We start from the raw sequence: 26,198 nt of genomic DNA on the forward strand, positions 1-26,198 counted from the left end.
GCGGTGCTTTGCAACAGCTGGAGCGCGGCGCGCGCCGGCCGGCCGCCCAGCTGCGGCGCGCGCGCGCCGCGCCTCGGCCGCCCCCTCAGCCGCCGCGGGGCTGCCGCTCCCGCCCTCGTCCCCGTCCCCGTCCCGCCGCCGTGCCCTGCCGCGCCGTGAGCGGGAGGCGGCGGGTGTGAGGGGCGGCTCCGTTCCTCCCGGCCGCGGCAGCCCCCTACCCCGCCGGGACTCCCGAGAGGGCAGCGTGGGGAGGGGGAAGGCTGACTAACTCTATGGCCCGTCTCCAGTGCCGGCCTGGACCAACCGTCGGGGAGCAGCCGTTGGCCCCGGCCTCGGGGCCTGCGCGTCATGGCGAAAGGGAGGGAGGGATGTTCGAGTCCTCTTTCCCACAGAGCCATAAAGAAAGGGCGCTTGCGATGCCCCCAGGTTGAAACCCGTTCATTAGTGGGGAAAAGAAGTCCCGTATTAAATAAACAAACCCGTTTGGGCGTTGGGAGCAGGCCAGTCTGTCTCCTGGCTCCATTTGATCAGCGGCAAAGCTCGCTCTACCTGATTGCATGGGAAGAGCAGGGAATTCAGATTTCAGCCTTGCATGATTACACATTAAACAGCAAGAAACAGGACCTGTGTCAGTATTCAGTGCCAAACTTTGGGTCTTGTAAAGTCAGTAATTGAAATACTCCCTCCCTAAAGGTCTGGCAAAAGCAGAACACAAAGTTCAATAGAGGTCTACAGATTACATTATTTCAAAAAGTAAAAAAATCAAATTATCTTTGTTGCAGACAGTCACAACCCCCCTGAGGAGGCTTAGAACATCCCTACGCAGAACAGCCTGGGCACATCACAGTCCAGCATGTCCAAGAAGCATAACAAAGTGCCCTTTCCAAGCCTGCAGCAAAAAGAAGGGGGGGGGGGGGGGGGGGGGGGAAGAGAAACCCTCCCCCCATCAAATGCTTTCCCACTCTAGCTATAATTTCAGCAGTGAGAGAAAGGCAAACAGACTAAGGACAACCTATACATATAGTAAGAAGCTAGTATTGGAAGAACCAAACTATTAAAGGACAGCAAGAAATCAGAAGGCAAATCCTAAGTCAGTCACATGCGGTATGAAGTCGGTAGGCAAGAAGTTGTCCAGGCAAGCTAGAAGAATACCGTTGGGCAGTCCATCATTGCTTGAATCATGGCAGGTACAACATGAATGAATTCCCTTTATTAAAAAAAAGTGAGATATTGAAATATGTAAGAGCAAATGAAAACTTGGGAAGGGGCTACAATGGCAGTGGAAGTCAGCTTGTAGGAAAGCCTGGGGCATCTGGGTTTTCCAGCACAGGTATGGGCCTAACTCTGAAGGAAACCAGCAAGCTCACAGCCAAAAAAGGAAGCAGTGAGTTATGTTAAGGAGCTGCCTGACTTACTGTGTTCTCCTTGTCTGCATAGCCAAGTGACATATGTAATTTGATAAAAATACTTTTATAGCACAAGACTCTGAAGGGATTTTGTAAAACACAGGCTTCCATTTACCAACATCCATGCTGTAATTCCCTCCTCCCTCGCTGCAGTATGCCCAGTGTCCTCTGTAACCTCATTACATTATCCCCTTTCCACCTAACGTGTCGTCTCTTCTCCATAATGCTCCCAGCTTACTGCAATATTTCAGCTCTTCTGCCCGCTGGTCCTTTGCATCCCCCATGATACCTTCAGTGCTCCCTGTCCTAATAACCTTTAGCATTTTCTTCACCATAGCCCCAATTTCACCTGTCACAACACTTCTGACTCCCCTATTTTTGTCTCACCTTCCAGCTGGACAAGAGGCAACACAAGCAGCAGCCTGCACAGAAGCTTCAAGAATGCTGATCATATAGCTCACATTTTAAGAAAGACATTGACTCAGACTGGCCAACCTGTTGTTGCCTCTCAGATGCTGGATGTGACAAACAAGCAGTTTTGGAGTATGCATGTTGTACAGGTCTGTTTTAACACTCTGTACATGCTCACAGATAAAAAGGAATATACAACGGCTGTAGCTTTTGCTCCTTTGCCACACAGGCAAAACACACCTTGAACATATTTGCACCAAATAAATACAGGCCCACTGAGTCATCTCACTGAAGAAGAATGGCAAACAACTGTTATACACAATGCTGTACTCAGGCAGAAACAAGGACTTTCAGCTATAAGCAAGTGGATAAAGTTTAGCTATAAACAAACGAAAATGGATCCTATTGCTGGGATCCCTATAAGTTGACCCCAAACGAGCTCACAAATTGAGCTTATAGATCTCTTCAAAAACATGTTATCTTTGTACTTGCGATGATTCAGTAACCAGAGAAACTTCTATACACTGATACTGCAAACTGATAAATCTTCCCCAACAGCATCAGGGAGAAACCTGCTTCCATGCTCTAAATATTATAGACATCTCAGATGATAAAATATTTTACTTCTGTTTTCTGTGTTTGCCTTTGGTACATAAAGACTTCAGCTGACCTCATTTCCCGATCTGAAGCTTTTCTCATCTGAGGAAAGTTGACCCCAAAATAGTCATTTAAAAAAAAAAAAAAAAATCAATTTATCAATTCTCTTCCCAGCATTTGCTGCTGTAAGAGTTACTCTTACCAGATGCTCCACAGACTATCCTTCCCAATTTGCAGTTGTGTTCTTTTCAGACAGTTGTGGCACTTCTATCTCCTTTATGTCCAGGAAACAAAACAAGATATCTACCTATAACCCAGTTATTATACATTCACAAAACCAGGCTATACATAAACTCCCCGTCTCCTTTTGTGCACCCAAATTTGCAGTCAGAGCCCACCACTCTTAAATCTAATTTTGTTTGACCCAGCATAAATTCACCCTGTTATCTAAGGTGATGGTTGTCCCCCACATCCTAACCTCAGGTGTTGCTTGCAACCTCTCTCCCAGTGCTAGCACTGGTGCTCACGAGGGTTTGTAGTGTACCACGTTTGTTGGTTAAAAAAAAGAAAAAAATAAATACACTGTCATGACTCCCATTTGTATGTTGCAAAAAACAAGAGGCCCATAAGCCATGACACTTTGCAATTCTTCGCCCAGGATCATAAGCAACCTGAGCAGAAAGCATCCCAATCCAAAAGCGCGATTGGGGCACAGTGGCATGCTGGGCAGCTTTAGGAGTGCGCACTTACCCACGGCTACGCTTCCAGGCTGTTTTTCAGGATGGCATAGCTTTGCCAAGAGCATGGACATGTCCAGGAAGACGATGGCAAAATTCAACCATCAACCCAGCCTTTCCTTTAAAACATAGTCAAGTACCACCGGCTTCTGCACTTAAGCATAAAAGAAACTACCAAGATGCCTACAGAATCAATAAGCAACAATCAGAACAGACCAGCATTAAAAACAAAACACCAAAACAGCAAAAAAACCCCTAGTAATTAAACAAAACTTACAGCAAGGGAAAAAGAAGGAAAAAATAAGGCGAAAAAAATAAGGCAAAATAAAGCTGGCACCTTCTTACACTCTTCACCATGGAATAATCAAGCTTCCTCACATGAGAATCTACAAATCGTTACTTGCAGCTCGCTGTGCTGTCCAGCTACTCTTCTGGTTTCCCACCAGCCCTTTTCTGCTGAAGCTCTTTGACAGTGCTTTCGTGTATCAGTGTGCTAGTTTATTTTCTGTTGTCTCTTGTTTTCTTGACATAAGGCTAAAAGCTTTTTGCTTCCTCTGTAATAAACATCTGTCTCCAAATCTACATGCTGTACAGTCCAACAATGTAAATGAAAGCAATGTTTCAAAACTCCCATGAATATGTATTTTTAAAGATGTTAAATGCACTATAAGAAACAGCCAAAGAATGTGCATTGCTTTTTCAATATCTTCATTGTTGAAATGAAACCTCAGCAGCAGCAGCAGCATATTGTGTGTGTGTGTGTGTATTACAGATAACATGTGCAGGCAACATGAGGTTTGCAGCTGCTAGCAGTCTGATCAAAAAAATCTAGGCAAAGTGAAATGCTGCTTTTTAAGATGTGGATGAGTCTGTTAATGACAATATGTTTTCCAACTTTTCTTCATCCAAGCCATATGGGTTTATATTATCAGATCTTCAGAGGATTCTTGGGTCCAAATTAGACTACAAAGAAGGTCATTTTCTGTGACTCATTTGTGCCAAGCAAGGAAATAATTTCCTCTCTTGATCTACATGATAGCTTTCTCTCGGGAGGAAACAGAATATAAGAAGCTTTCTAATCTCCTTTTGCATTATGCAAGAAACTAACAAAATATGAACCTACGGTCCCCCGGGTACCACAAAGCTGCTACCTATATTTATGTGAAGGAACAACATATTTAAGACAAATCTAAGGAAATATCACTGTAACACACAGTAAGACTATGATCTGATGACTGAGCAAGATATTGTGATCGAATTTTAGGAAGACAGAGATAGTTTCAACTAATAATATCTATACCAGGCCTAAAGGCAGCTACTATCCATATAGAGATGCTGCATGGTATGACTACTCAGACTAGGGTGACCCAATAAACGTTTATCCCTGGCAAAGTGAGTGGGGAAGCAAAGACATCTTTGGTAGTGCCTCTGAATCTTACTCCCTGAGTGGTAAATTTAGCCCTTGCAGTGATATCTTTCACAGTAAGATAGTAAAAGTAGTCTTTTTTTTTTTTTTTTTTTGCTCCTGAAGTCCTAGAACCAACCAACTGGTCAGGAAAGGGCTGCAGTCTTTCCACCAGTCTCCATGCATAGTGAAGTACAGCAGAAATATAATGAACCTATGTAAGTAGGAAATTAAGAATGAGTCTGTGATTACCTGTGTCTCCAAAGGCTAAGAGTTTGCATCTGACATAGCTACAGAGGAATGAAGAAATAGTAATGAAATCGCTTGTATGATTAGTCTGGCAGAGAAACACTTTGGCCATTACACTAAGTGAAAGGAGGAAAGGAAGAGAATGATGGCGAGAAGAAGGTTTTACTTAGCAAAATGTCAGCAACAGTGACAAGACAGCACAGATTTCACAAAAATACAGAAGTGACAAAGTTTAATTGAAGGAGAAACATGGGAAAGAGTGGACACTACTGAGATGGACACTACTGAACAGGGAGGGGGCGGTGTAGCAGTATATACATGTATGGTGCACTCACACACTGGATAAAAATAGATCTGTGCATCAGAAGCAGGAAAACTGGGGATTGCACTGCAGTTACTACACTTAAAGAGAGCAAAGATCTCCACTGTGACCCCTGAGTACAGGAAGAAAAGCATGTCTACCTGTTGTTCTTACCACTTGCCTATTCAAAAAAATCTCACATTTTTGCTGGTTGTTGCTGGAACACTGGGCCAGGAAGAGGCCAGAAGGGGGAAAAGAAAAATGGCTTTAATTACAGGAAAAAGGGGCCAGTGAGAACTGGTTGTTACAATAGCTGAGACAATACAACTAATTTTCATGTTGTATGGTTTTTTAATCTTTTTTTTTTTTTTAAAAAAAACCCCAACACTTTGCTCCTTTAATTCTTGTTCATCACCTCTAAAAATCTGTCAGTCTAGTGTCCTCCTAAAAAGTGTAACTATGTTAAAATCTAAGTCATTTTAGCAGCAAGCACAGAACATTCAGGATTTCGATGAAGTTTACCAACATGAAGAAGCTTCTGGTTAAACTCATAGAAGCATTGTGTTCTGGGTCATATCTGCTTTACTTGAGCCTATAAACTTTGCTTTCCTATTAAGGAACAAATCCCTTTGTCCCTCCATAAAAGATTATAATGTAATAAAACTGCATTAAGATCTTACAGAAAAAAAAAACAGTGATTATGTACAAGAATGAAATGTGGTGAATATTACTGCAGCTTAATAAGTATGCATCCATTCTCATCTCTCCCACATTAGCCTTCTGTGGAACTGCTGTAACTAAGTGAAAACAGCAAATGATCTTGAGAAAGAAAAACTGAGCAGCAATGGGACTTTCTGCTTTTTTTTTTAAAATACTGGGTACTGCTGTTTACAATAAATATGTGGTTATGCAAGCAGGCATATAAACACTCGTATTTCACAAGTCATTGCATATTGGCAGCCATAATCATCACTTTCATATCTTCTTTGCTTTTATGTCATCAGCTCATCTGCAGTCTTCTCTGTTCTTTATGAGAATTCATTTGACAACACAGGACTCCATCCTTACTCTCCAACTCCAAGGCAAAGCTTCAAACCCCCTCAATTTAGCAGCACCAATAGTATCTCTTCTGAGGGGACTGCAAGGAGAGCTCTTACCCCATCTTCTCCCTCATATCCAGCCCAGGGGGACTCTGCAGACTTCCCTCCCCCAGAGGGAAGCCACTGGGACTATACTACCCACATCTACGCAAAAACACCCGTAAAACAAACACTTCTCTGCCTCCCAGATATATCCCAGTTTTGTGCTATAAGCAAGTTATATATGACAGATGCTATAAAGTTTACATTGACTTTGAGAAGCTTTGCATAATTCATCCACAAGCAGCGCCGTGAGTGACACAGCTATCCCACATGCAGCTATAAACCCTGAACAGACTTTTCCATGTAGTCACGCGTTTACTATGGGTCAGATCCTGTGGTCTTCCATTTGCTCAAAAATCCCATTGAAGCCAATGCTGGCGGGTCAGCTTGCAAATGCCACCCTCTCTCTGCGTGGTGAATAGCTCCCATTGAACCCACTGGGATTACTCATGTGCGTGAGTAACTACTAACAAGAGCAAAAGGAGCAAAATCCGGTCCTCATTAGGGACTGCTAATCTGAAAAAACCCCTCCCTCAGTCAGTAGTACCACTCAGGCAGATCAACTCTGCCGGCAAGATGCTACCTAGGAAAGGCGATGTGGTGCAATTTGGCACCATTTTTTAGCATGTAATTCTTTAAAGCATCGGCTAATTATCCAGGCATGACTGCATGGAAGAGCTCTCTCCCATCACAGTACACGAGCAAAGATAATCCTATACCATGAAACAAAATTAGCCAGATGGTTATTTGGAGGGTTTTGGAATAGAAGCAATTTCTCTGATCTGGGAGATAAAAAAAATCAAAGCTGAATTGAAAAAAAGCGTACCACACTTGATTCCCAAGTATTTAATTACATATTATCATGGGTAACTACTAATCGGCTCCAATTACGCAATCTTATTTTATTGCTGTTGGAAACACATTTATAGCCACTATATAATGTGTACATTTAAGTCAATATCTGACTAAACAGTCTGGAAAACACATCATTTGTACCCAGATTTGGTTACTAGTGTGATTATCATCTGCCACCTGCTGGAAATAGCTGTGATATCTCAACTAAGTACCACAGATGGAAGGTCTGGTCACTCATCGAACAAGCACAAATGTCAAAGAGCAAAATATGCTCCTTGTACCCAGGAGCTTATTCCTCTTGCACCCAGTGGGAAAGTTTAATTTGCACATGGGGGTATTTACACGCATTCACAGAGAAGCCATAACATGACATTGTTTAAACAAACAGGAATTTAATTTGTTATTGAGAATAATGTTATCTGCCTGTGTCTGACCAGAAGGCAAGATACATGATCTGAAACTAATGCACCCAGCTAATCCCATCTCAAGCTGGCATAGCGCTCTTGCCACTCTGCTGAAAAAGGCACAATTGCAGGTCCCCGTGCGCCATCCTCGCAAAGGATTTCTTCCTCTAGCCAGTATAGTCTAGCATTGTCTTTGAGCCTCATTTGAAGAGATTGACCATTCTGGCTTTATAGTGGCCCATAAAATCCTTAAAGAGAACAAAACCTGCCTGTCCAAGACATCTGCTCTCACTCAAAAAAAAAAAAAAAAAAAAAAAGGCAGCGAGAGGGTTTGGATGAGGTATTCCTCAGAGTGCCAGAACCTTGTAACTTGCTGCCTCTGTGCCAGCAAACCAAAGTAATCCAAGTAAGCCAGAGGGTAAATCCGAAGGCAGCACTGCAAGAGTCGCTTTCCTCTCTCGCTTGTGTGGAACAGGCTGAATAGCAGCAGGACGCACAGGTAAGACTAGCAGTTCTTGTCAGTGTGCTGGCTTATTGCATCTGACTGGCCAATGACGGGACTAATTGTATTGGTGTAACTTTGCAGTTGGCAGGTCTCCCCAGGCAGGTACAACTAGATCAGAGTTTCAGGCCTTTTTTTTTTTTTTTCCAAAAATCATACCCAGGCCCTCAAGCAGCCGACTTCTGTGTGCCCAACAGGTTTAGAAGAACAGCCCAGGGTTCACATTGAGATAGTGCTTGCATTCAGGGAAACAGTGCCTTTCTCTGGGTACCTTTCAATTATTTCTGAGGTCAAAGAAAGAGAATCAAAAAAGAAGATGGAGATACAAGTGATTTTTGAAGGTTATCCAGGTCTGTGGGATGGAGTGGAGAAAGAAAGAGGAAAAGAGAATGCACATCCAAGGACCTAATAAAATTATAACTAATTCCTCATTTTCTCCACTAACTTGTTTTAGCCATTATAAAGCAATCAGATGTTTATAGCAGTAAGAAGTAACATAAGCCTTGAAAGCAATATAACAAATCTAAAACACTGAGCAACACATTAGCAAGAATTAACATTGGCATCTGCTATCACATGCCTCCTGCAGAGCGGAAGGGCCAGGCTTGCCCAAGGCGTGCACCGCTGGGCAGAGGCACGTACGTCCTACTGCAGTGTACAGCATTCACGCAGGGAATACTGACCACAGCCCATTCCCGTGACACGTGTGCACCACTGTGCACCCACCTACAAATGCACAAGACAATGTTTCTGTTGGCATTTGCTTTTAGCCGAAAGCCTTTGCTGCTTCACAGTGCTTTTTTCTGTTCTTAGGAGGTCGCTATGCTTCAGGCCCCTCCAAGTTGTCTCCTCTGTGCCGCTCTTAGGAGGCTACCACCTCTCTTCTAGCAATGTGGACCTCGCCCGCACTGGCAAGTTGTCCTCATTGCAGCCGCAAATTCAGCTATGCCTTGTGCTGACAAGTAGGCTGAGGTTTGCTCTTGTAAAGCCTGACAAGGGTTTGATGCAAAGAAGAGACCCACAAATCAAAAAACTGCCAGACAAAGAATCAGCAACACCCCCACCCTGTCCACAGCAGAAATCTTCTCATCTTTGCTGAGCCATTGCTGCAGTGACATTTGTATCCAGGAAAAGGTTAAGTTCCCTATGCGGACAGGGCACATGGCTGAATGCAGATGCTCACCTTGGAGCAGATCGGCCTGCCGGGCCAATTCACCCAGCCCTCCATCCTAGGATGTGCTGGCCTCTGGCTACGGACCAGCTTTTCAGCAGCAACAGCCTGCTCCTAGTTACCTTCTCCAGGGCGTTCTAGGGTTACCCAGAAAGCGCTCCCCTCCTCAGGCAAAGGTGAGGGACAGGGCCCTGGCCTCATGTCTGTGTGTATCCTCTATTGCACCCACGCCATAAGACCAGCCTTCCTCAGAAAGCTAAGGACTATGCACAAGCAAACTGACCTTGATGCAGAAACTCAGTCAATCATCTGACAGTCCTCTCCTCTCCCTCTGTGCCCTCCTCCCACATTAAAACCGCTGAGGAAAATTAGTTATCAGCACTAGTCTACTTGGCATTTTTGCTGTAGATCAAGGAAATCCTGGATCTTACCAAACATTGTCCAAAAGATTTAAAATTGCGTATGTAGATATAAACATATGTATATATAAATAAAACTCGATATAATTATGGCAATGTTTTTTCCTTCCTCTTCCTCTCTTCCCACCCCCTTTCCCTTCTCTCAATTTCTCAGACAATAAGTGGGAAACAAGTTTTTTTTTCCCAGCCAAAAATTAATTCCTGCTCAAAGCTTCCATAAAGGGTCAAGTCTAAAGGAAGCATCTGGTAAACCTGCTTTTGTATTGCAGCGGGAGCGATAGCCCTCACGTCCCCCTCCCTGTGCACCACTCAGCGCAGCAAGCACTCGTGCCACACTGGGCAGGGTTTGCTCTGCTGCACACGTATGCACAAAGACACACTCTGTGTGACTGCAGACAGCCCTTAGATGGAAGCGGCTAGGTATGCTGCATGCACAGATAGAGTGGGTCCCACTCACCCCAGCAGGTTTTCCAGTTGCTTTTTTTATCCTCCTGACTGCACACAGACTCTTCAGCTACTCAGTCGGGTGGTTTGCTTGTGAGTTATATGATAAGGGTGTGTGCTTGCAGGGTCAAAGTCACAGCATTGGATCCTATCATGTAACACACTGACCTGACCAAAAAAAACCTGGCTTCTCTCAACATCTCCAAGTGCCCATCCAGGGAAAGGCAATGAATGAAGGGAGACTAGACCTGATCCTCAAGAACGCCCACAAGTGACTCCAATCCTGCAGTTCAGTCTGTGCATGTGCTCAAAATTGGTCAGAATAAAACACTTCATAGAATAAAGTGGAGAATTGCCGTGACTTTAAAATAACCAGGAAAGCTGTCGGCAAAAAAATCAGGGCTTATTTTCCTCTTCACACATACAGAAAACCTTTAAAGCTTTAGAAAATGTACACTCAGCCTCTTACATTTTTTTACTATAGATACAAAGTTCACAGTGACAGCAAACAGTGGAAAAGACACTTCTGGTCACAGTGGGCAACAGCACCTCCAAAAGCATGATCTGTATTGGGGGTGCAGTGGGAGAAGAAGCATCTTCTTTAACTTATTCCATAACTGGGCCATAAGCATAAGCAGCTGCTGTAGCTGGCAGCTAAGCCAGCCCAGTTCTTCTTCTGGCAAAGACGGTGGGAGAGTAAAGGGCAGCAACTCACTAACCTTGCAACATAGTTCAAGGGGGAAGTAACTCAAGATTCAGATTCCTAGCAGCAACACCACTCACAGAGCTTACAGCCCTGTATATTATACGAACAGGTTTGCTTAAAAATCAGACCAAAACAAAAAAGAGACTAAAAAACAAACCTATGAGAGCCATAAGGTGCTGAGATCTCAGGAAAAAAGCTCAGCACACTCCAAGACTACCACGTTAAAAAAGTAGTCTAGTATCGACCACCTTCCTTTTACGCTGCAGGAAACACAGTTCTCTCTGTTTTGTGGGAAAGCTGAATGTATACGTGTCTTGACATCTAGTGGAAAATGCATGTTTTTCAAAAGTCTTCTTGTGTTCATTATCTACTTATTTCTCATCTGTTCTTCAGCAAGTACCTTTTGCTATTAAGAAATTATACGCAAGTCTTTCTGCACGTAACACGGAAATTCCCATGGCTGTCACTTCATAAAATTGTATACACAATAAAACTCCCATAAATATCTGCTTTATCTTGTAGAGGTAGTAGGTCCAGTCCTCTAGTTTGTTAAGGATACTTCACGAGACTGCTTTGACTAAGCAGTGAAATGTCACTCTAAAGAATCCCCTGTTGTAGCTGTAAGTTTAGACTGTGAAATTAGAAAGAGAGGTACCTGCTGTTCCTGTCATCCAGCACCATCTTCTGACAGAAAGGACCTGCTGGACCTTAGGTAGCTCAACACAAAGACAGCCAATTTTGAAACTGTTGAGTTTTGCTTTCCTTACCTCGAAACAAAACAAAACCCAGCAACAACAAAAACCCGCCCAAAACGCAGTTTAGAATGAATGCATACATGGTCCACAACTTCTGAGGGTAGAGAGAGAACAGGCAACCACAGAGGAAGTTTAAAACCACTTCCCCTCTGTCACAAACTTTAATTCAGAAGCAGCTGGGAAACTATTCCAGGTGATTTCCATTTCTTATTGGGCCATGTTTCCATCAATGTAAGAGGCTAAGTTTTTCTTCTATTTTAAGGGCTTCATCAAAATCAATGAAAAGATAATGATAATGGTGCCCTTCGGATCTGTCCGTAACAGATCATTACACATGTAGCATTTAAAAGACCGAGGCCAAGACCCTGCCAAGCAAATGAGGGCCTAAGCATTTCTATTTGTTCAAGAGCAAAATACAACTGTATTAGTGTGCACAGTTAGATTTTATATATATTTGAAGAAATGCATTTCAACTCTCTACTCTTTATTATTTTTACTGACATTCTCCACATCTTCCTGTTACATTAACAGGAAAATAATAAGAACCCAAGCAGCTGAAAAAACCCACTCTTCAATTCCTTCCATCATTGTCTGAAAATAAGTGTTTGCCTTACAGCTCAAAATTAGTGTGTATCAAGGTTTTAATTTTATGTCTGCTTCTGTTGTTTAAGCACCATTTCACACCAACTATAATAAAAATCACAAACCCCTATATCCAACCTTACTTCGCTACTGAAATGCAAAAGTTAATCAAGATACATATCCAAGAGAGCGCTGGCCCTGATTCTGTGTTGGGTAGTTGTGTGATAGATGTGTTGCTCTTCCCCTGCACCCCCATGAGACACTGTGTAAGAACAACCTGCACAAACAGCCTTGTGCTAAAATGGAATATTCCCCGGTTCATCCTCATACAGACCGATTCTGGTTAGTGAATTTTGGTACTGTCAGCCATAGGTTCCCTCCTTGCTTCCCACTGCTTTTATATAATGTGCGTTATCATCCTACCCGTTTTAAAAGACCCCATGACAGCTGCAAGTTGTAATTCAAGTCTTCTCCGTAGGAACTACGGGCCTTATCAAGAAAATGCATGAGCCAAAAGCAAAGTCCTTTGGCAGTCTGCCGGACCCAGCTTCAGGCTGCTCCACACCACGAGGACAGAAACATCAAATGAACTGTGTCAGCTCAAGCCCAGCTTCAGAGGAAGCCAAGCTGAGCTTGAATGAGCAGAAGTACCTTTTCCATTTTTGGGTGGGCCTAAGAAAACATCTTTACCCGTTCATCTTCCCACCAAACATTGCCTACAAAGAATGAAAGCCAAGGTGGCCCTGCGTGAGAACCAGTGGTCAACTTGGTAAATAACTGGTTTTTGGAAGTCTGTTTGAGCTTTCTGTAATTCATTAGCAATCAGATGGCATGCAGATAAAGAAAGGTGAAAAGGCTATTAAAAAGCAGAACTGTTTCACTACGAACACATTTGCTGTGGCTTTTGAGAAGTGCATACTTATCAATGAAAACAAATGTTTTAAACAAGTTATTGCAGTGCAAAAGATGACACCTCCCACTGTGGGTTTGCTCGGAGCATTACTGAGGCATGCCATTCAATTCAAGGCTCAGCAAATATAGCTCATTATACAGTCCTTTGCATATTTACGGTAGTGTGCGAAGCATTATTAATACCTTACACCACTGTCTTTCCTTCACCAGCGGGAGGTAGGTCTGGCTAGTGAAGTATAATTGGTAATCTATTTTATATATGAATAAAATACTCTTTGGAATTCTTTGCTATAACATTCAGTTCTTGTTTGCTATTCATTAAATGTATTGTTTGAAATGCTACCACCAGCTATTCATTCTTTTTCTGAGCAGCGATGCCATGACAACCCCCACGTGACTGGCTACAAACATACCACAAGTCTCCAGGGCTTTGCTTTAGGAAAGGCTCAGACTGGTATTACTCATACTTTTTCTTTTTAAAAAGTCCAGATTCAGAGATGCTTTATTTTGTCCAAGATGCATCGAGCCTACCAGCCAATTTTACCATGTGGCAACAAATATCTTCAGCTAAAATGGGACAAAGCAAAGTATGAAGAACACAAGAAAAGGGTAGGTACAACTGTTTGATAAAGAGCAGAGGTCTTCATGAAAGAAGAAGCTTACCCAAAAAGGCTACAGCATCTCTCTACTCATTCTTAATACTGTTGTGAAAGCTACTGATCAGCAATAAGGTACAAGAGACACGTTTTAAGAATATCCAGCAAATACAGGTATAGCTTTTGTGTCCATTTAGACTTATCATAATGATGTTCACTGAATTTAGAAGTGAAAAAGATTTGGTCAGTCATCTGCTCCAAATCAGTAATAATGCAGGACTGCTCCCTCTTGAAAATCCGTAAGTAGTGACTACCATCAGTGATGATTCAACTGTATTGCTACCTTAGGAAGATTGTATCACAATATAATTAGTCTTAATACGAAGAAATAGTTCTTCATTATTTCCAGACTGAGTCTGTTTCATTAACTGTATAAAAATATCTTCCTTCCTTCCTTCCTTCCATTGTTCCCATAATTTGACTTGCAGGTGGAAAAAAGTTAAAGATGAGGTAGAGAATTGAATCTGACATATTTTTCTAACCAAATTGACAATATTGAAATAAATAAATTTCCTTCTGTGTGAATTAACCTCAAGAGGCTTACTATCGTATATAAGCATGGCTATTTAAACAGTAGCTCTGTTAAAGCAGGGAACTGATATTAGTGTAGCTGAAATACTCTCAGCATCCGCTGTGCATACAGAACTCTCCTTTGTTCAGCATACAGAGTACTTCATATATGCGCTAAGGCATTCAGAGGCCAAGAATAGAGGTTAGATATCATCACGATATATAGCGAAGAAATGTATGTATAGAGAACAAAACATTTCCCACGACTCAACTGCTCTTGGACTAAACACGAGTGTTAATTTCTGAGCACAGGATAAGAGAAAGAGTAACTATCATGTTGGGCAAAGGATGGCTTAGAAGGTACAGAATTTTGTTCCTTATTACAGGGTTCACACACAGCTCAAATAGTGACTGACAAGGTCTCCAGTGGCCAAAGAGTGGCCTTTTCAAGTGTCCCTGTGTTGTCGTGCTGGCGCGCTCCTAAATTCCCATGCTAGTTGCCTGGAAATTTCACCATGCCTTCTGCTGGCATGAATTCAGGCTTGCTGCAGTGAATGCCAGCTACCAGAGCAGCAGTACCTGCGGGCTGGGGTACCTGAAGGCAGCAGGGCAATTCGGCAGGTTGTCCTGAATGACACAGCCCATCTGTGACACAGGCTTTTGCTCTGCCAAGAGAGACAAGGGATCGCTCTGAGAAAATGTTAGGGCCTCTGCTTGGTGATGTGCAAGCTTTGCATTGAAGGAGCTCACCAAAAAATGAACCAGAGCAAGAGAGAAAGGGGAAAAATAGGGAGCAACGAAGAAAAAAATGGTAACATTACAAAAAAGAAAAGGTACACTTATTGGAGAAGACCACTAAAAAGATGGCAAAGTTATAATTTTCTCCATGATGCAAAGGTATAAAAACTGCCAGCATGTTTTTATGTACACAAGAGCAAATGCTTCCAGTCTGAATAATTTCGTTATTTTCTTAATGGAAGAAAGGAACGGGGGAAAAAAACAGAGTTACATCTCCTCTCTGCAACATTCTGCATAGAATTAAATATAAAATGGCTCCAAAACCCCCATGGCTCTGGGAAGTGCCACAACAGAGATTAGGGTGGGCTTAAAAAATACCAGGTTTTACCTTTTACAGTTGTGCATATAAGGACAAGACAGAAATTAATTTTAACACTCTCCAGAAAATGAAATTATATTGATATGAATTCCACAGAAGAAATCTTGTTTCTAAACCCACCTTTTACTGTTTCAAGTTTGAAACAGTTTGCATATCTATAAATTAAAATCATATATATCATATTTTATTCTTCACACCGGTGATTTCTACTGACTGATACAATAACAACCCTCTTTTACAAATTGCATGTCTTCTTAAAGTTATATTTAAAATAAGTTAATAGCATGATAATTTAAAGCACCTGAAGAAGCAGAGGAGATATAGCAGCAGCAGAAGCCAAAACCCTCAGAGATTTACCAAGCTTAGTTCTGCCATCCAGTAAAAATCAGCTACTTAACATGACGGGATCTAGAAAGGATTAAGATGAGTGCTCTCATCTCCCCCTGAAGTCAGCTGGAGTTGAGAGCAGTGAGCCCCTTCTGGGATCCCACCTCCTCAGAGATGACTGCCACAAAGAAGCAGCTGAATGTTTTCACAAGAAGCCAAGCAGTTCAAGTGAATTTCAGACAAAGCTAGAAACTGTTAAACATTGTCCCAGTCAATGCTGTAAATTATTCGCCCTGTTATAAAAGCAAGGAACCTGTCCTGGTAGTATGTATGACAGGTCTGCCATCAGGGATTCAAGCCTGGTCCTTGGCTCATCACAAAGCTGCTACAGAAAGAGACGTGGAAGACTTCTGGACTCAGGCAGTGCTTTGGTCATGCCCCGCTGCATGGGGTTTGCGTTGGTGCTGTGCCTGCTGCTCTTACTGGGCTCTTACTGGGAGCCTCTTTTTTTAAAAAAGCAAGTATTTCTCTCTTCTTTCTATATCACTGAGTCTGCCTGAGATGGAACAGTTCAAGTACGAGGTATGACAGAGGGGGAGTGTTATCACATGTATTTCATGACAAAAATCATGGTATTGTTGTTTTAAACAATCCGGTCTCACTCCCTGCAGGACCCCAGTCTGAGAGAGAGTGGTCTCCCCTCTAAATCCTGTCTCACTCCACTCCCCGTTACCAGCTTTTCTTCCACTGGGTTTCTGCAGTCCAAGACAGCTCACAGATTATTCTTCTTCCTCATATATTCCATGGCTATTTAGGTCAGGATGGAGATAAATATTATTGTGCCACTGAAGTACCAACTCCATTAGAGTAATTAGATTCACAATTTGCTTTTGATGATCATTCTAAAGTGCTAATAAGAGGAGGTGTGGGAATACTTTCAACACAAGAAGTCCTTTTCCAGTATTCTTACCTCTTTCTGGCAGCATCCTAAATGTGCATCCCTTTGGAAGACCTGGCACAGCTTAGGAGTACCTACGGCTTTCTTACACTAGCCTTTTTATTTCTGCTGGATGTCTAATAAAAACTGCCTGCCTTCTCTTAGGCAGTCTTTCCTGTATCATAACATCAATACCACTGTAACCAGACTGTATGTATTTTTACATTTCTCCAACATAAAGAGCACTTTGCATCTGCAGCAGACTTTAGAACAACTGCCTTTAACATTTTCATTTCCCACTACTCTTCTTCTGGGCAAGTCTGGCTTTGCTGATATAATGAATCATATGTTTAATAGTGTTACTGCTGGCTAACAAAACAGAACATGAGAATTAAAAGATTTCCTGTAATGATATGCAAAGGTATTTCCAACAAAAATGGATAAACATTTCATTTCTGTTGCAGATCCAGGCAGCAAAACCATTAGTGGACACAAGTGCCCCTGCAACATACAGCCACCTTCGTCTGAAATTAGGGAAGCTGAAGGTATAGTATTGGCTATTTCACTGAGCACTAGCATGCTTACCTTCACGTCTCCTCTCACAGAAAACAAAGAGACTACCAGATGGTCACAATTTCAGGGCCTTTTTTTTTCCTCGGTGCAGTGATTGTTGCGACAGGACTATCAGGATCCATGAATAGCACACTCCCAGCAGCATTAAATAACTTATTTTATCTTTATGATTATTGATGAAATCAGAGCACTTCAGATTAACAAGTGCTAAAGTGTTCAAATAGCCTCCTAAAAGGTACTTCTGCACAACCATGAAAAAAACATTGCAAATAACAAGAATAGCACAATCATCAAGATACACACAGAGCAATGAACTGAATAATAGGATGTTAACATATTCAAAGCACAAGAAATAACAATGGGTAGCCTTGACTGGCAGTTATCCTTCAAAATCTTACTGCTCCCAAGAGGCAAATTTTTATGAAAAGATGAAAGTGGAAAATAAATTGTTACCTAATTAACTCTGCTCACTAAAAGGAAACAACAACAATTAAAAAACCACAAACGTGAGCACAGTAGAAAATACGTGCAGCTAAACCCTGTCAAAGACTTAATTTCCAGCACAGTGCCCCTCAGGCAATGGGAGCACAGCCCATGTAAGGACTTCAGAACTAATTTCCTTAAAATTGTTTATCATCTCACTGTGCAACATAAGAATCCCCAGGCACCTTAAAATCATTTCACTAGCAAAACAATTCATTCCTCCTCCATGCATAAACGCATATGCTATATTAGGACATGGATTCAATTGCTGTTGTTAATTTTTTCCTATTACTGTAAAAATAACACTGATAAAGTTCATTTGAAAATGAAACATTGCATAACACCCCCCCCACCCCCACCCCCCCGAGGTTACCAAAAAAACCACCAACAGGAACCCACTATTCTTAGGCATGTTCCTTTAAACTACAGGTCCTGATACCTGGAAGTGAGACTGTGGTCCTAGTCTCTTTCTCATCCTCCTCCTGTCCAAACTGCTACAGAAAGAAAGAAAGAAAAAACCTCTAATGTTGCAATCTTATAGTAATCAGTTCTTCTTTACAATCATTCTCCTCAGGGTTATTCAGAGCCTCATGGGATTACTTAATGCACCAGTTTTAGGTACCTTTATACTACAGTGTGACCAGCATCTGACCTGCTTTGGTTATAAACCCCAGCAAACAAGGCAGATGCACTAGATTCCCTATGGAAACTTGCTACTCTACACATTAGCCACTCAAAACTGTCAGAACAGGATGAGCAGGGTTTCCTATTCGTTTTATACAAGACTTCCAATATCTTTGGAGTGCCTAGAATCAAATATGGAAAAAAAAGGGGAGAAAGGAGAAGAGTGAATGAATATGCTCGAAACAAGACTATTTCTTCAGCGATTCTGTTCTGAGAGGCTTTTGAGAACAAGATGTCAAAGTCCAGCTACGAAAAGTGTGCTTTCCCTGCTTTCCTCCATCCAGCCTCTCTCTGGTTACCTGCAACTCAGCCCTGCTGGAGAAGGCTTTCTTGGGACTCAGATAACCTTGAAAATAAGTTTTTCTCTTCACCTCTCCCCCATTCCTTCCCAATCCCCACAAACACACCTTTAGCATGGATTTGTGTTCTTTGAAAAACAATATGGTAACATTTTTTATAAATTAGACAATGCCCCAGGATATCCAAAGGGATTCTCCCTCCTCCACTGGACTCTTTCAATTTTCATCCCACTTTTGACACAGTTAACTTCAGAGATTGAGATTATTAATATCTTCCATTTTAAAATCAAATTTAAAGAGGCTTAAAATCATGCTAACAATGAACAGAACTAGCTTATACTGGCTCATACATCTCTCTCCATTTGTTTGTTACACCCAGTTGTTGCTTCTCTTCTTACACTAGCCTGCAACCCCTCCAGGACAAAAATGGCCTGCAACTGGACCTAATCCAATTCTCACTGAAGTCAATGGAAAAATTACCATTTGATCCAAAGCCCACCGAAGATAATGGAAAGAGTCCCATTGACTTCAGAGGAGCCTGGATAAGTCCCATCATGTGTTTGTACACTGTCCACCACAATCCTAGATTTTGACGAGAGTCTATGAAGGCTGCTAGAGACACAAATGATAATGATGATCCTGGAAAATACATTGACAAATATTTATAGAAATTCTGTTTATACTGGTGGAATGCATTTGCTAATCACACAGGCTGCTGCTGTGGTTGCAGGAAAGTTTTTCAGGGTCAAATTCACAGCATTGCAAAGGGCTTTCTCTCATTGCGTCACCATTAAAATGGTGAAACAAAGGGTTCTCTCAACATTAGCACAGAGCTTTACCTGATCGGTGTCTGTCACACTCTGTGTAGAGAAGGGGACAGCAATTTTGAACACCCTGTTAGGTATCCATGTTACATCACTGCTGCTTGCTATGGCCTTGTAAAAACAGAAGCATTTCTTTATCCCTTCTGTACACAAAGTTGGAGGAAGACCGACTTTCCGCCATCGAAAGAGACAACTGTTTGCTGCTGGAGAAGATGTCCTGCATCATGAGAACAAAGGGACAAATTGACAACAAAAATGACTATAAGGCCAAAAGGTAACATCAGCAGCACTATTTCTATGTAGTTATCAAGTTACCTTCCCAGTGACAAACATAGCTAAGGATAAACTGCTCTGTGAGGACATGTATTTTAAAAGGCAGCCTAAGGTATAATCAACACTTCAGAAAGCCATTTGCTTGCCCTGTCACATGAAATCCAATGCCGGGTCATTTTCCTCCTACCCTCTGTTGAAGAGAAGATGGCTTTAAATTAGCTTTTGAGTTTAATAACTGAGGGAATGAAAAAAAGGGGGGGGGGGAGAGAGAGAGAAAGAACATTGCCCTACTTTAAGGGAAATAAATGAAGGAAACCTATTATGTCTCAGCAAAGCTGTTGTTCCTGCTAAATGAGTCATTGCTGCTGACTTTGCCAGTTGTTCCTACAGACACCATCGGAAAGAGGGAGATCCAAAGCTTAGAGATGAAATAAAAACAGAGCAAAAAACAGAATTAAAATTAAAAGTGGAGCAGGAAGCAGGCAGAAATCAAAATATAATTTACTGCTCAAAGGAGACTAAGCAAAATATGCCTTGAGGATTTATCACTAGAGAGAACCACCTTATATATTTTTGATTCAGGAGGAAATTCACACCCCAAATAGGGCACAGAACACCAGTGAAGAGCAGGAATAGGCTTCTGAAGTGAAGAAAATGGTTTGTATAACTCAGGTGGCGGCTGTTACCTGCTGTGATTCATTTACAGACAGACTACTTCTAGACAGACGGACGGCTCATCAGGCCCTTAAAGTGTCTCCAGACAGCAAAATGCAGCTCAGGTGCAAGTGACCTAGGCAGAACTCACTACACATCACCATCACAAATATCCTGACATTTGCACAGTTCCTTGGGAAGAGAGAAATGATTTGAAAACAGAGTTGGTCATGTCCACATCATGCAAATCCACATCACAGCACTTATGGCTTGTCACTAGTGAATAACACCCAGATCAGTGCAGGCGTCGACAGGCATCAGTTAACTCCACTGCTGAAGGTGTGATTCCACAAGATATGGAAGGAGAAGAGCATCCTCCCCCTTTTCATTCCCTCTCTCCCTTCCTGATTCAAGTGGCAAACTCTTGTTGTTTTCTTTGGATCAGCTCTGGTTTTCATCAAACCTCTCCATTAGCTAATTAAACTTGAGACAGCAGCAGAAAACTAACCCAACAAAACCAAACAAACCTGGATAGTTTTTCTGCCACTTTCTGCAAAGTGATGAATTCCAGGACTGGTGGAAGGGGTGGAGAAGACCACACAGCTGGGAGCAGTGGGGAGATGAGCAGGGGAAGGAAAAGAGCAAGTCCTTCCCTTTTTTGGTGGGAAATTGCTATGAGATCAGCTCAGCTGCCTGGGAAATTACAGTCTAAGAAATCAAAGAAAGTTTCCAAGGCATTTGAGGCAGTACGCTTATCTCTGTTATCTTCATGCTTCCTAACTCAGTACATCAGGTTTGTAAACAAAATAAACGTATAAACCAAAGTAACTGAAATTGATCATTAAGCATCTCAGACACCGGCCATGCCCTCACATACAGTACCGCACTACAGCAATTCCAAGACTGGAGGGTTGATGTTAATCCAAGATAAAACTTGCATTTTTCCTCTTGTAAAATGTACCAAACCTCCATATAGGCAGGGCTGTGTTTGGAAGATACTAAACAAAGACTATTCTCTTAAGAAGGACAAAAGGATTGGGTTGCAAGGGCCGGTTAGTGCAGATCAAGGAGCAAGTCCCTGTAGAAGAGGTATAAAACCTTAGGCAAATTTTCCCCTGGCACAAGATTGACAGATGTTTCACATTCTGGGTTCCCAGGCGTGGGAACACGAACAAGCGTGAAGAAGTTTGATTCTGCTTATATGGTTTTCCCCTCTAGTTTAAATGGAGAAAAAAGAAAGCAGGAGCTGTGGAGAGTGAACCAGGAGAACCGCGCCATTCTGGATAGAATTACAAAGTCCCAGCCTCAGTATCAAGTTCAGCAATGGCACGAGGATTGGCAACGAGCTGAAAAATACATGGCCAACGTTGCGAGATATCCTCGTGGGCGGTGTAAATCACAGAGCCAAAAGGTAGCCCTGAGCTTCTGTTCTTTCCTTCCCGGTTATTTCTGGATCGGAACTGCCCATAGAGCGCATTTCACTGCGCTTTTGCGCTGGGGATTAACTGCATGTGGCAGCCAGCCGCACAATTAACAGCCTTTCATTTATACAGCCACTCTTATCGAATGAATCCCAGAGTGCTCTTCAGGCTTTATTAGGGGATTTGTAAGTGCTGTCGTTTCTACAATCAGACTGTCCACCATGGAGAGATGGCGCTCTCAGAAATAAATCTGAAAATAATTTAAAAAAAAAGAAGCAATGGCTTACCAGTTCCCTGAGAGAAACAGCCAAACACTGCAGGAACATTTAAGGTGACCAAATGAGCATATGCATTGAGGGCTCCAAAACCTACATTGGCCATTCTGTGCAAAGTAACCAGCTTCTTATTTTCATTAGTAATAGAGGTAAAGAAAACAACAGCAAAACGGCTATATGAGGTATTAGCAAGCTTTCCCAGAGAAAGAAAATTGACTGTCTTTAACCTTTCCATGTCCAAACTCCCTGGCTTTGAGCCTGCTAACTCACAAACTCCCAACTTTCCTCCCAAAGAAACCAGAGGGAAGCTGCAGCACTGCCCACCAGGCAGGCAGTTGGCATCAGCTTGGACCACTGGGCCTCCATGGTCATGTGTCTTGATTTGGGAGGTATGTCCTTTGTCATGCAAGTCTGATTCAATATATATGGGTGTGGCTCATATTCACTATATATATTCAAAATATTCACTACTTTACCCATTACCTCTAGCCTGAGGCCACTGAAATAAGCCTGTTTGAAGCCTAGTTTCTGAACGTATGTAAAAAGACTTTCAAAGGTGTAGCTCATCCAAATCTGTCCAAGTCTTTGGAGGACAGTAAGTGGTATTTCTTTTATCCCAGGACTATCCTTTTGTCAAATCTTTGGCCCCAGTTCTAATTCCAGAGGATTTGCTCAGGAAAGGCAAAGCACTCAGAAGAAAAAGCAATAAAAATTGTGGCACTGCAAACAAGAAACAACCTCTCCCCAGCTTCCATCTGGAGACAATTCTTAAATACAGCTGTATCATTTTTACTAAATCTTCCCAAAACTATTCAGTCTGAGGCAGAAAGCAAGTATAGAAAGCTTCAACCCAAACAGTTAAGACTTGACAAAGAAACATGCGACTAAAAGAGAGGTTTCTACAATGGGAAATTGCTTTAATTGCTGTGGAGGTATCATTACAAACCAAAGATTTATATTAAAAATAGTAAGGTTGTAAAGCCAGGTGCTTCACAGTCAGAAAGTACCAAAATTATGGCAAAGTAAACATATCCTGCAACCTTCCCCACATCAACCATTAAGGCTGTGCTCTGTAATTAATGGGTACTAGAACATCTGTAAGAAGTAGTCACTAGAAAACACCTTTTTCCAGTCTCCCTTTCAGAAATGGTTGAGCCATTTTGAAGGACATTTAAAAGACAAATAAGCGAACCTGATGCGGATACCTGCCGCAGACTTCTTCAGGTGAACAGAGGAAATCCAGTAAAATTACAGCTGAAAACAGGATCAGTGGAAGTATTTGGCAAGATCTGCAATAACTTGTGCTACTGGGTGATCCCTCTGTTTTTACAGTTCACCTGACACCAGTCCACGATCTGCCTTTAATAAATGAGAAGTCATGCTTCTTCTCATCAAGCATTCTTCTGCTCTCCCTCTGTTGTAATTTAAAGCTTTTTAGTGGTCACAGGTATACTATAACAGCAGGAGAAAGTGAGAATCTTTTTTATACAAGGACATTCTTTACTGATCCCAACTGAAGAAACAATTTATCTGAATCACCCTACCCACTGGCCTGACCGATGGAAATTGCTCTGACTCTGGTGGCTCAGTCAGTTCTAATGAATGAAAGAAAGGAAGAATTCCCTTCCTGTGCTCTGGAAGGGGACAGCAGTAGTATCACCAGCAAGCACTTGTCACCTTTCTTTGCTAACTGAGCTTTGGTGCCGAGGGAATAATTCCGAAAACAGAAGGTTAGCAAATCAAGGCAGTGACAGATTCTTTATTTTACATATATTTATATTGATTTCTCTTTTCTGGCAGGAAGAACAATTTAAAAAACAAACATCTAAACAAGACAGAAAAAGAGAAAAGCAACTGAAACAAGAAGGTGTGAAAAGTAAGAGGAAGGAAAAAGAAAGAGATCATGTCCACCATGGAAAGGGAAAGAACAATTAGAACAAGACAGAGTTCCAGAAATAGCGTTATTCCAGTAGTCTACTGTGAAAGCAATTTAGGAAGAAGGAAAGGGCTCTTACTCCCTCTTGGATAACGACGACATTTGGAAATTTTACTATCCTCAGCCTTCTGCTTTGCCCTTATTCTGGAAGTCACTCCTTTCCTGGCATGGTGGACCAGCAGAACAGGGGGTTGCGAGCCCATTTTGTGATTGCGACCCTGTGCACACTTTGATTTCTGTAGTTTTAAGTTAAAATACCGCTGTTCCTGTGCGGATAACTTTCAGCATTGGAAAAGACTGGACTTGTGAGGGTGGTAACCTTTTCAACTACACAGCTAAACTCAGCAAAAATTGTAAGCAGAACTCCAGAATGAGCTGCGGTGTCTGGAAGAATCAGGTGGAAGGACTCACATAGTTTAGGATACTAGGGGTTTAACTACTCTGTAAGAGTGTAGATATTAAAGACACCGTGTCTTCAGTATAGTGAAAAAAGCATAAAGCAAAATGGCATAAAAGCCATTTCCCTAATTACCAACAAAACTCCTTTGAGTTTATAACAGCTAGCAAAGCAGGAGCCTAACTGGGAAAAGGACTGTAAGTGAGCTAGCATAACTAATTGATCTGATTAAGATTTGGGCTTTTTTCCTACGTGACAATTTTCATCTCAGTATCCGAGGTCTCCCCAGTGAGGACCCAGTTGGCCAACAGTAAATACTTCAGAGTGAGGGTTTTGGAAAGGCTTCAGAGGCTCTCTGAAGCCTCTGAGCCACTTGCTACAAACAAGGGAGAGCTCTTGGTGGACCAACGCCCTCCCACCACAGTGACACTTCCTTCTTTACTCATGATTTTATGCAATTTTTGTGTCAGTCACGGTAATTGCATTCACAGAGTGAAAATACTGAAAATACATAAATTTTTTTTCTAGCTTCGCTTTTGATGGGATTTAGCAGCTTGAAACAAGGAGAAACAGCACCACGTGACCCATCAGCTCTCTGCATGTTATAATCTACCACTCTTTTAGACCATCATTGATCTACAGTTCAGGGGACAGACACTTCTGTTCTGAAACACATATTCTGTATTTCTTATTTTTTAATTACACTTCTTCAAAAAAAAAAGTGTATTAAAATCACAAACTGATCTTAGCATAGCCAAGCAGGGTAGCAGCAGTTCTCTCAGAAGAGGTATCATTCGAAACTAAGTGTTGAACCAATATCAGCTCTTGCTTTATCTGAAGTAGAACTTCATCTGTAATCATTTTGGAGGCTGCCAACTGCATTCCTTGCGCCCCTCTTCCGTTCTGTTTGTCTTACACCAATACTCGTGCTCTTTAAACCCTAAGCATGGTCAGCTCCAGGACAAAAGTCACAAAGGAAAACTTTTTTTCTTTTTTTTTTTAGAAAGGAGAATAGTTTTCCAGTGGGTTAATGAGCTGAATCAGTTCATTGAAGATTAATTTAAGATTAAGGCTACAGCTGATGCACGGAAGAAGTAAAGCCACATATTCCTTCGGTAAAGTGGAAAAATGGTTACTCACTGCCTGGCAGTATTTAACACCAAAATAGCTCTCCTAAGGGTCAATAGAAACACATGGAGCCCAGCAAAATGGTCGCAACTCAATAATCCATGTTGGTTACCATGGAAAAATTATGAATATAGACACAATCAGGGTTTGTCCAAGTTAGGAATGACTAATCTGGTATTCACCACCACCCCCCTTTTAACTGGACAAACACCAAGTATGAGTGTATTCATTTTATTATTTCTTTATATTTACCACAGTAAAAGGAATATTACTTAAATATTCCTGAATTATTAGGTTTTTTTCTTTTTTTTTAACATGGAGTTTTTATGATTTCAGGAGAAAACTGTTCACCTGGATATCCAGGCCCTGAGTTTAAGCAAGAATAATGAGTTGAAACCATATTGTCTGCAGCTTAAAAAAATAAATCAGGCCTTCCAAAAATGTTGCACTTGTATTATTGCATTAAAAGTTGTGAAACTGAAATCTGAATTGTGAATATTTTTATTTGCTTTGTAGTTACAGAACATGCAGAGTTCATGTTTTCAAGTTTTCCTTTGCTCTTACGAAGTTAAGAAACCTTCTTTTGAAGGGTTTTCACTTGGTGCCCCAGAAGTAACTTGAATTTAAAAAAAAAAAAAAAAAAGAGAGAGATACCACAAAAGTTGTAATAAAACCGTAACAGTGAGGATCTTTTTTCCTTCCCAAC

At 41.8% G+C, this 26,198-nt stretch overlaps 1 protein-coding gene across 1 annotated transcript; it reads left to right on the top strand.

The window, feature by feature from the left end:
* Nucleotides 1-13,514: 13,514 nt before the first annotated feature.
* On the top strand, nt 13,515-19,686 carry CFAP97D2 (CFAP97 domain containing 2). Its single transcript, XM_050915609.1, has 3 exons — nt 13,515-13,607; nt 17,010-17,090; nt 19,564-19,686. The coding sequence occupies exons 1-3, from the start codon at nt 13,515-13,517 to the stop codon at nt 19,684-19,686; spliced, it is 297 nt and encodes a 98-aa protein (XP_050771566.1).
* The last annotated feature ends 6,512 nt before the right edge of the window (nt 19,687-26,198 follow it).

The sequence above is a fragment of the Gymnogyps californianus genome, chromosome 1 (genome assembly GCF_018139145.2).
Source record: "Gymnogyps californianus isolate 813 chromosome 1, ASM1813914v2, whole genome shotgun sequence".
Classification (NCBI taxonomy): Eukaryota; Metazoa; Chordata; class Aves; order Accipitriformes; family Cathartidae; genus Gymnogyps; species Gymnogyps californianus.

Bases quoted from the DNA above. Each gene is read 5' to 3' on its own strand.
- CFAP97D2 (XM_050915609.1), top strand. From the start codon at position 13,515: ATGCATCGAGCCTACCAGCCAATTTTACCATGTGGCAACAAATATCTT. The intron at 13,608-17,009 runs GTAGGTACAACT...TTTCTGTTGCAG, and splicing joins ATGAAGAACACAAGAAAAGG to ATCCAGGCAGCAAAACCATT. The intron at 17,091-19,563 runs GTATAGTATTGG...CTGTACACAAAG, and splicing joins TGAAATTAGGGAAGCTGAAG to TTGGAGGAAGACCGACTTTC.